General features: G+C 36.5%; 2 protein-coding genes across 2 annotated transcripts; both read left to right on the forward strand.

Annotated features, from left to right (window-relative positions):
- The first annotated feature begins 328 nt into the window (after window positions 1-328).
- Window positions 329-3,631, forward strand: ADH1 (alcohol dehydrogenase 1). Its single transcript, XM_068466467.2, has 10 exons — window positions 329-489; window positions 1,067-1,203; window positions 1,439-1,485; window positions 1,605-1,930; window positions 2,044-2,126; window positions 2,217-2,292; window positions 2,400-2,461; window positions 2,619-2,714; window positions 2,822-2,983; window positions 3,165-3,631. Exons 1-10 carry the CDS (start codon window positions 456-458, stop codon window positions 3,279-3,281), a joined length of 1,140 nt encoding a protein of 379 aa, XP_068322568.2. The 5' UTR covers window positions 329-455; the 3' UTR covers window positions 3,282-3,631.
- Window positions 3,632-6,825: 3,194 nt separating this feature from the next.
- On the forward strand, window positions 6,826-9,001 carry LOC137729659 (uncharacterized). Its single transcript, XM_068468659.2, has 3 exons — window positions 6,826-7,381; window positions 8,005-8,098; window positions 8,633-9,001. The coding sequence occupies exons 1-3, from the start codon at window positions 7,131-7,133 to the stop codon at window positions 8,687-8,689; spliced, it is 402 nt and encodes a 133-aa protein (XP_068324760.1). The 5' UTR covers window positions 6,826-7,130; the 3' UTR covers window positions 8,690-9,001.
- Window positions 9,002-9,482: the final 481 nt, after the last annotated feature.

The following is a 9,482-nucleotide window of genomic DNA, read 5'->3' on the forward strand; positions in this document are numbered from 1 at the left end:
CAAGTAATCAAGTAAATTAAAATTTTAAATTAAATTTATAAATTATCTAATGTGTCATCAATATAAAATAAACACGTTAATCAATAATTTAATAATATTATCAATAATATTATCATATAATTTATAAAATATAGTTTAAATAAATACATTTTTTATTTTGGTAAAATTAAATAAATGATTTTTCTATCTAACTTGGATGCTTTCTTATATGCGCACACAGAAATTGATCACCGAGTAGTTAGTTTGGGCTGCAAGTAATAAACTATGGTGGAAAATGGTATTTTCGTACGTTTACTAGTAGTGGTTTGTTTTATTCTGTCACCGCTATAAATAGTTTGCTTTCACTTTCTCCTGTTTCCAAAACCAAAACCACCGTCTTTTGAACGTCATCAATTATACTACTTATAGCAAAAATACATCAAACATCACAAGAAAAAAGAAGCTCATCCTCCATAATGTCTACAGCTGGTCAGGTTATCAGATGCAAAGGTGAGCATCGACCATTTTCTCTCTCCTTAGGTTAATTGTTTGATTACAACTCGTCAGGTTATCGTGGCGTTTTGCATCAGTAATTGATCGATTGATTTACCACTTTGATAGATTGTCATGTTCATCACTCTGATCATGCTTGATCATGTTTCTTGTTGAACTCTTTTGTTTGACTTGGATTCTCTTTCCTTTTGGAGTGATCAATTTTTTTTCTTTTATCTTTTTACATGATCCTACTGCTGGTTTATTTTTCTTTTTTAATATAAAGATGCTTGGGATTTTCTATTTTGTTTTAAATATTGTTTATAATTGGTGATGATGAGGATGAGGATTAGGTTTTCGTGGATTTCATGAGAAGTTAAATTTTAGTTTCGAAAATTTGGAAATTGATTAAAAAGAAATTAACTTGGCAGCGGACTGAATAATCTGCTGTAATGAATTTTTGTCTCTATTTTTCCATAAATTGTAGCTTTCATTACATTTTGAAAATCTTGATCTTGTTGACGGTAATTGTGGTAAAAATACTGATTTCATCGATGTATTTGTTGCTAATCGCATTGGGATTTGTCGGTTGCAGCCGCGGTGGCATGGGAAGCGGGGAAGCCACTGTCAATTGAGGAAGTGGAGGTGGCACCACCGCAGAAGCATGAAGTTCGCTTGAAGATCCTCTTCACCTCTCTTTGCCACACCGATGTCTACTTCTGGGAAGCCAAAGTAAAAACTTCAACTTCGAATGCCATTTTCTACTTTAATATCTGCGTATCGATAACTACATCATTAAGCATGATTCTTCATATGTTTATAGTACTTAGTCCATAACTTGCAATTGATTAGTGAAGTTAAGCATGATTTTGAGTGCTAAATCTAATGTGATGATAAATCGTATACATGGCATTTTCGTGCTTAGAATGTCAGCTGTTGGAATTGAAACATATATGTTGTGTGACAGGGACAACAACCGCTGTTTCCTCGCATTTTCGGTCATGAAGCTGGAGGGTATGTACACATCTATGAATATTAATGCTACATAATTTGTAATTAACTTAGTATTTGCTTCCATTTTACACAGTTTGTTTACTGTTCTAAATTTTGTTTGCTTAACATTTTGTGTTTAGAATTGTGGAAAGCGTAGGCGAGGGCGTAACTGAACTCCAGCCGGGTGACCACGTCCTCCCTGTGTTCACTGGGGAGTGCAAGGAGTGCGCGCACTGTAAGTCAGAGGAAAGCAACATGTGTGATCTGCTGAGGATCAATACTGATAGGGGTACCATGATCAATGATGGCCAGTCCAGGTTCTCCAAGGATGGAAAACCAATTTATCACTTTGTAGGTACTTCTACCTTCAGTGAATACACTGTTTGTCACGTTGGCTCAGTTGCTAAGATCAACCCGGCTGCTCCCCTTGACAAAGTTTGTGTTCTTAGTTGCGGAATATGCACAGGTTCGAAAGACTTCTCCCATTTTAATAGTTAAAAACTTAGAATCAGAAATTAGGGATTTTTCAACTTTTCTTTCTGGAGCAATCAATTGTTGTTTCTGTTTGTGTATTTGAAGGTTTTGGTGCCACTGTGAATGTTGCAAAACCGAAAAAGGGTTCATCTATTGCCATCTTTGGATTGGGAGCTGTTGGTCTTGCTGTAAGTCATTCTTATTGCTCCTCTGTTATGGCTCTTTTGGATAGTTTGGAGTATTGTAATGATTTTCTTGTTCATCTTTTTTCATTTTAGGCTGCTGAAGGTGCAAGGGTTTCGGGCTGTTCAAGGATCATTGGTGTTGATTTGAATGCCAGTCGCTTTGAGGAAGGTCAGTCAATATGATTATACATCTATTTAACGATTAAGGACTTAGTTACGCGTCTTCATGTCTGGTTGAGATGTCATTCACTAAATAATTTCTATACTTTATGGCAGCCAAGAAGTTTGGGGTGAATGAATTCGTGAATCCGAAAGATCATAACAAACCTGTGCAAGAGGTTAGTTATAGAAATCTCTTTGATATATGTTTGTGTCCGATTGATTAGAGCAAAGCATTTCCGTTTCCCCCATTTGGTGCTTCTCTTATTTTTAACACTCCATTTAGTGTTAGTGATTATCAGCTCTTAGCGACTAACATTTGACTTTGATTAAAAGGTGATTGCTGAGATGACCAACGGCGGAGTTGATAGGAGTGTTGAGTGCACCGGAAGCATCCAGGCTATGATCTCTGCATTTGAATGTGTTCATGATGTAAGTAATTCTAAACCACTTTTTGTTGTTCAATTAGCTAAGATGCTAGAATATGCAATAACATTGCTTTCAGAATCTAAAATCATACTTTTTCTTTCTAAATTTAGGGTTGGGGTCTCGCTGTACTTGTTGGTGTGCCAAACAAAGATGATGCATTCAAAACCCATCCAATGAATTTCTTGAACGAGAGGACTCTTAAGGGTACCTTCTATGGCAACTACAAGCCCCGCACCGATCTACCAGGTGTCGTGGAGAAGTACATGAACAAGGTATGTTTCTTTTACAACCAAGTCCGCGAACCACCCTAGTTTTTCGTATTTAAGTATCAAGTCCTTTGCCTAAAGGCCTAAGCATTTTAAGTTGGATATTCCTTGTGAATTTGCTGCACAACTATTTTAGTTAGTTTTGAAAATGGCAATGTGGTAAGACTGAACTTGTTTGATCTTGCAGGGGCTGGAAGTGGAGAAATTCATCACTCATTCGGTCCCATTCGCTGAGATCAACAAAGCGTTCGACTTGATGCTTTCTGGACAGTCCATTAGGTGCATCATCTGCATGGAGAATTAGAGAAAAAAAACTAGTTATGCAAAACTAGTTTGGTTATGGATCATCAAAGCAGAGCAATAGTCCATTAGGTGGTGCATCATCTGCCTGCAGAATGGAGGGAATTTATATCTATCTGATGTGTATTCAATAAGTTTTGTTATGGGTTTGAGGGTTTTTGCAAATTTGGAGAGGAGAAGCAACTTACGGTATTGCTGTGCTTTTAAAAATAAATTGCTTCTGCTGTGTTGTAAGAATTATTAGTTGTGAGATAAAACAATTAAGGGTTTGGTAAACAATAATTTTAAAAGCACTTTTAATGTAAAAACTCAGTGTGGTAAATTTTGATATAGAAGTGCTTTGAGTGTGTATAATGACAGTTGAGGATAGTTTGACAAAAAGAAACTGAACTCTCACTACATACATTATTTTGATAAACAAATTGTTTTACAAAATTTACACTGACACGAAAGGGTTATGGAGGGGCTTGGCCCGAGGGGGTGGTCGTGGCGTGCTGGCTAGGGGACGAGGGGTGGTGGATGGAAGGCGAACGATGAGATGGGAACTGGGAAGGAATGTACAGTGAAGGGAGGACAAAGACTGTCATTTTGTAAAATAAGTGAGGTTTATCATTTACATTTTAGATGAGTGCCCTAATATTGAGATTGAAATTCAACCTCTGCTGCCGCCAGCACCAACCTCCCTGCCACCTCCCTGCCACCTCCTGCTACCTCAACACCAGCACCGGATGCTCCCTGGCACCGCCCCGCTACCCAAAACCATAAACCCTAAACCACATCACCCAATGGTGACCTGTTTGCTTTAGGCATAATCAAACTGAAGACCCCATTATATAAGTGATCCTCGCCGCCTACTTTACCATTGCCTCTTACGAGTCCATATTATACTATATATTTCACCCTAATTTTAGTTATAATTTATTAGTTATTTTGATAGGATTTTGATATTTTGTTATATATTTTTAATGTAGGACATTCGACTTCATCAGGAGTAAAACGTGATCAAACGGATGAATTTTGGAGTGGTTTAAATTGGAGGATGTTTGCGAGTCTTTCAAGATGATTGTGTCAAAATTCCAAATTTTTTTACCATGCTAGTTGACCATGGCAATGAAATAAGGGCCCAATGTAGAGTTTTCCTAGATTGACGTTTTTGGACGTTTTAGATATTTTAAGGGTCAATATGGCATATCTTGAGGAAGATTCCTTCTAAGGATTTGTTAGGGATGTCTCAAGCTTTAAAAAGAGACATTTTGGGACCAAATCGGAGTTGATTTGGTTGGTCAAAAGATGGATTTTCTTTGCAGTCCGAATTTCAGTTTAAATATGAAACATTTTATTTCCTAACTATCTTATTTTATCATGTTTCCTAGTTTTTAGAAGACATTTTCTAGGTAGGATTTTATTTTGTAGTATTATAAATAAGACTATTTAACCATTAAAGGCAGAGGAGAAGAATGCAAGCACTACTTTGGAGAATTCGACAATTCAAGTTTATTTTCAAGGTGTTTTCTATCCATATTCTTAATAATAGTTTGTTTTATAATTGTTCGTAACTAGTTTCATTTGCTAGGTGTTTTACATCCATTTCAAACACACAGAAATGGATCATTTTCCTGGAGATCTTAGGGATTCCGTAATCGTGACTGTTCATCGTATGCGATCAGTTTTCGTTAAATAATATTTATATTTAATTTTAAATTTTAAAGTTTGAAATAATTTCTGACCACACGATGTACAATAAACAGTCATGATCACGAGATCCCTAGAATTCCCAGGAAAATGATCGGCAAGGATCCTTTTCCCACAAAAATTAGCTTTCCATTTCTCCCCTTCTATCAAAGGAGGTGGATTGTCTGCCCTCCTATTTCCATACTCTCTCCATGCCCTCTTGTGATGTGTGGTCACGGTTAAGCTACGTTAACATTTTATATTAATTTTTTATAGAAATAATAAAACAAAAAGTCATAGGAATATAAAATGTTGACGTGGCTTAACCGTGACTACACAAACATAAGGGCATAAGGAGAGTATGGAAATGGGAGGGCAGACAATCCACCTCCTCTATCAAAACCACTGTGCCCCTGGGTTTTCAAAACCAACAGTTTCCCTAAATTCTTAAAATGACATTATTGCTCTTTTCTTATTATTGCTAGTGAGTATTACGATCTGATAGTATTTTTATGGGTAAAGTACAAAAAACTACCTCAACTATTGGGGTCACATCAGTTTCATACCTCATCTTTTAAAATTGACAATGTCATATCGCATCTTACGAATTTGTGACAATGTCATACCTCCATCAATTTTTCTCTTAGTTTTTCTGTTAAGTGTTGACGTGGCAAGAGACAGGAACCACTCACTAATCCAGCTGGATTAAAAAATAATTAAATATATTTTTAATAATTAAATATTAAAAAAATTAAGAATAAAAAAACAAAACAAAAAAAATTTCCTAGGGGTAGGGCATCCCCTTTCCCTCTCCTTCTTCTTCTGGTTTTTTTTTTTACTCCTCTTCTTCCTCCTTCTCCTGGGTAGGGTTTTCAAACTCTTTTTTTTTTTACCTCGTCCTCTTCTTCCTCGTCCTTCTTCTTCTTCTTCTTCTTCTTCTTCTTCTTCTTCTTGGGGGGGGGGGGGGGGCGCGGGTGGGGTTGGGTTTTCATTTTTTTTTTTCTTCCTCCTTCTCTTCTTCCTCCTTCTTCTTCTTCTTTGGTTCTTCCTCCTTCTCCTTGGGGGGGGGGGGGGGTTGGGTTGGGTTATCAATTTTTTTTTTTTTCCTCCTTCTTCTTCTTCGGTTCTTCCTCCTCCTGGGGGGCGGGTGGGGTTGGGTTTTCAAATTTTATTTTTTTTGTGTTAAAGATTAAGCAGAAGAAGATGAAGATGGGGGAAGAGAGAGAGGGGGAGGGAAGGGACGACTTAGGGTTTTTTTTTTTTTTTTTTTTTTTTTTTTATTTATTATTTTAGTATTTAAAAAATATTAAATATATATTTTTTAGTTTTTAATAATATTTTATTATATTTTTAATAAAAAGTGGTCCTAGTCTCTTGCCACGTCAGCACTTAACAGAAACAGAAAAATTGACGGAGGTATGACATTGTCACAAATTCGTAAGATGCGGTATGACATTGTCAATTTTAAAAGATGAGGTATGAAACTGTTGTGACCCCAATAGTTGAGGTAATTTTTTGTACTTTACCCTATTTTTATTCATTTGAAAGTGAAAGGTTTTAGGTTCTAATCTCATAGATACCAAATTCGATACCAAATTTGATAAACGGTTCTCGTGGTGATATGATACTCGGAGATAGCTCATGAAATAAAAAAATTCAGATTTAAACCCTTATGATGAAGTTCGTTAGAAATTAAATCCAAAAACAAAATTTCTCAATTAGGTTTTTTTTTCTTTCCTATTTTTAATAGAGGTTTTTAATTTTTTAAATTTTTTTTAATTTTTTAATACGAAGAGAAGTATCTAGTTTCATAGATATGCAGCAAGCTCTCTTTGCCAAGGGATCTGCCTTAAAATCTTCTTTGCTTCATCCTTGCTGTAAACTGCCCCGTGGATAAAGTTTCCTGCTATGTGTCTGACGATGGTGCTGCCTAGGGGTGGAAAAAAATACTGAATATTTCAAACCAAATTGAACTGAAAAAATACCAAACTGAGAATCTCGAAATTTTTGGTACCTAATATCGAACTGAGATAAACAAAATATAATTATTTAATTTTAAATATATATTTGAAATTGTAACAGCTGTTGGATTTGATTGAGATTTAATCTCAACCGTTGAATACAAATCAAAGTTCAAACCCTAACTCAGCTCAATCACTCTGTGTCTCTCTCTGTCTCGACTATGGCGACTCTCGACCTCACCTCACAGTCAGACAACCTCAGTGCATCACGGTCCTCACCACCCTCCTCGACCTCACCTCAGACAACCTTTCCGTCTCTGATCTCTCTCTCGACTTCTCATCCCTCAGACCCTCACTGTTCCTTCACGGCACAGAGACAGCCACGGCCACCGGCGCCGCTCACATCTCTGATCTCTCTCGACTTTTTCATCCAGATTCCAGTGCATTGTGCACCGATTCTCCCCCAAATCAGGTAAATTTGGGAATTAATTTAGGGTTTGTGAAATTTAGATTAGGGTTTGTGAAATCTAGATTAGGGTTTGTGAAATTAGGAGCAATTGGAAGTGATATGGAGGTTGTTGAAACCTGTCGAAATGTGGGCATAATTTTTGCGGTTAAGTTTATATTGATTTCGGGTTTTGCAAATTGATGATCTCACTGTATTTCTATCATCTATGTGCAGGTGCAATAATTCTCTCTATACATTTTGTATTCAAAAGCTTGAAATTTGTGTACATTTAGCATTGGAACATAATTATTGTCCAATGATCGGAGCTATTCAAATGATTACCATTTTTTTCAAAGCTGAAAGCAACTTGATTGACCGTGTTCATATAGATGTGTTTTTTAATACTAATTACTATATGAGTGCTGAACCACTAGCTTAATTACTGTTCATGGTATTCAAATCATGTAAAACCGTGTTCATATAGTATATATGAAGGTGTTGAACTGATGAACTGTCAAATACCCACATAATTGCACATCATTAGGTCAAGGAATCTTTAATTGCAATGCTAGATCATATATCTTTCCTAAGTTGTTTTGTTGTTATTTTTCCTAAGTATTTATTTCTTACTGAAAATATATACACAGGTTGCAACTTGCAACAGTTGCTTTGATATTTGAAGTACAAAGAAGTGCTAGGTCAGAAGCAAGAAAAGAGGAAGCACGCAAGCAAGAACTGGAGGTATTGTGGCAATACAGTCAATGTATTAATTTGCATTTATATGCCAACCTTGACATGCTATTATTTCATTGACCTCATGATAATATAGAATTTTTATTCAGTTACATTTTTACCCTCATTTGAACAAATGACCTCCAATCCTTTTCAAATTGAAAATGCTAATAGAGTTGAAAGAAAATGGTAACTCTTTATTCTGGTATTGAACTATCTGAGCAAACTGCCATCTTAAGTTTCATTAGTGTGGTGAAAAAAAACATCCCAAAAATATTTTGGGAATCCCGATTTGTCCCGAAATCCCGAAACTATTTCGGGATTTCCGAAATTGGGATTCCCGAAAACTTCGGTTTGGAAATTGGGACAAGGGTTTCGGTTCGGTATCCCATACTGAACCAGCCCTAGTGCTGCCATGCTTACTTTTGAATCTCTTGCCGAGACATCTGAATTTGCAAGAAAGTGGGTACCATTCTGCAAGAAATTTTTCATTGAACCACGTGCACTAAGTTTTACTTCTCACAAAACATTGACTACTTGAAGGACAAAGCGCAACAATCTTTTGTGAAGGAGCGCGGATTGATGAAAGCAAGTACCTAATGGCCGAAGCTTCTTCTAGTTATATATACTAAAACCCAGTTTTTGGATTACTATTTATCTATAGTGTCCAGACTGATTTGTCCTTGCAACTCTCATTTGTTTCCGTCTATCTTGCTTGGTTGGTGCAGTGAAGAGACATTTTTACACCTGTTTTCCATGCGTCCCCATCGTTATTCCGTTGACTTTGACAGTCTTCTTAGCTCCTTAGGGTTTTCTTCCTTTGTTGTCTTTCTTGATTTGGGTTTTGCTATTTTTGTTTTGCTCCTTACTTCTAATCCTGTGTTTCTCTTTGGTGATCGTTGTTTCTTTTGCACAAAGACTGCGTGGTTTTGTTTAAGGGATTTGATTTTCTCTACGATTTGTCATTGAGGGTCATTGTGCATCTGTTTAAACCTAAGGTTTTTTGTGGAAACTGATCAATTGGTTTCCGGGCCTTCCAAAGTTGTGGTCGGGGGAATACAATCCGTGTTCGTCTTTTTTTTTTTTTTGGTCTGGGATTTCCTGTTTCTGTTCGGAATTTTGGCTGATTTTTAGCCTAGTTTGCGGGCGGCATGTTTCCAGACAGCTGCGCAAGGGCTTTTACTCAGGCAAGGTATATTTTAAATAACTGTTTTTGGGTTTTTGTTTTTGGATTTTTGTCGATTTGGAGGAAACACTCACGATTTGGATTTGCGGTGAGTTGCAGTGTTGTTGTGGATTTGGGGGCTAAAAGCGGATTCTTTTTTTGCTGTCCTGCGTTAACAGTTCTGAAATTTCCTAGGAACTACAATTGTTGTTTTGGGTATGGTTTCCT

Source organism: Pyrus communis, chromosome 10 (assembly GCF_041283825.1).
Source record: "Pyrus communis isolate YQ-2024b chromosome 10, ASM4128382v1, whole genome shotgun sequence".
Taxonomy (NCBI): domain Eukaryota; kingdom Viridiplantae; phylum Streptophyta; class Magnoliopsida; order Rosales; family Rosaceae; genus Pyrus; species Pyrus communis.

Bases quoted from the DNA above. Each gene is read 5' to 3' on its own strand.
- ADH1 (XM_068466467.2), top strand. From the start codon at position 456: ATGTCTACAGCTGGTCAGGTTATCAGATGCAAAG. The intron at 490-1,066 runs GTGAGCATCGAC...TGTCGGTTGCAG, and splicing joins TCAGGTTATCAGATGCAAAG to CCGCGGTGGCATGGGAAGCG. The intron at 2,127-2,216 runs GTAAGTCATTCT...TTTTCATTTTAG, and splicing joins TGGGAGCTGTTGGTCTTGCT to GCTGCTGAAGGTGCAAGGGT.
- LOC137729659 (XM_068468659.2), top strand. From the start codon at position 7,131: ATGGCGACTCTCGACCTCACCTCACAGTCAGACAACCTCAGTGCATCA. The intron at 7,382-8,004 runs GTAAATTTGGGA...ATATATACACAG, and splicing joins CCGATTCTCCCCCAAATCAG to GTTGCAACTTGCAACAGTTG. The intron at 8,099-8,632 runs GTATTGTGGCAA...GACTACTTGAAG, and splicing joins CACGCAAGCAAGAACTGGAG to GACAAAGCGCAACAATCTTT.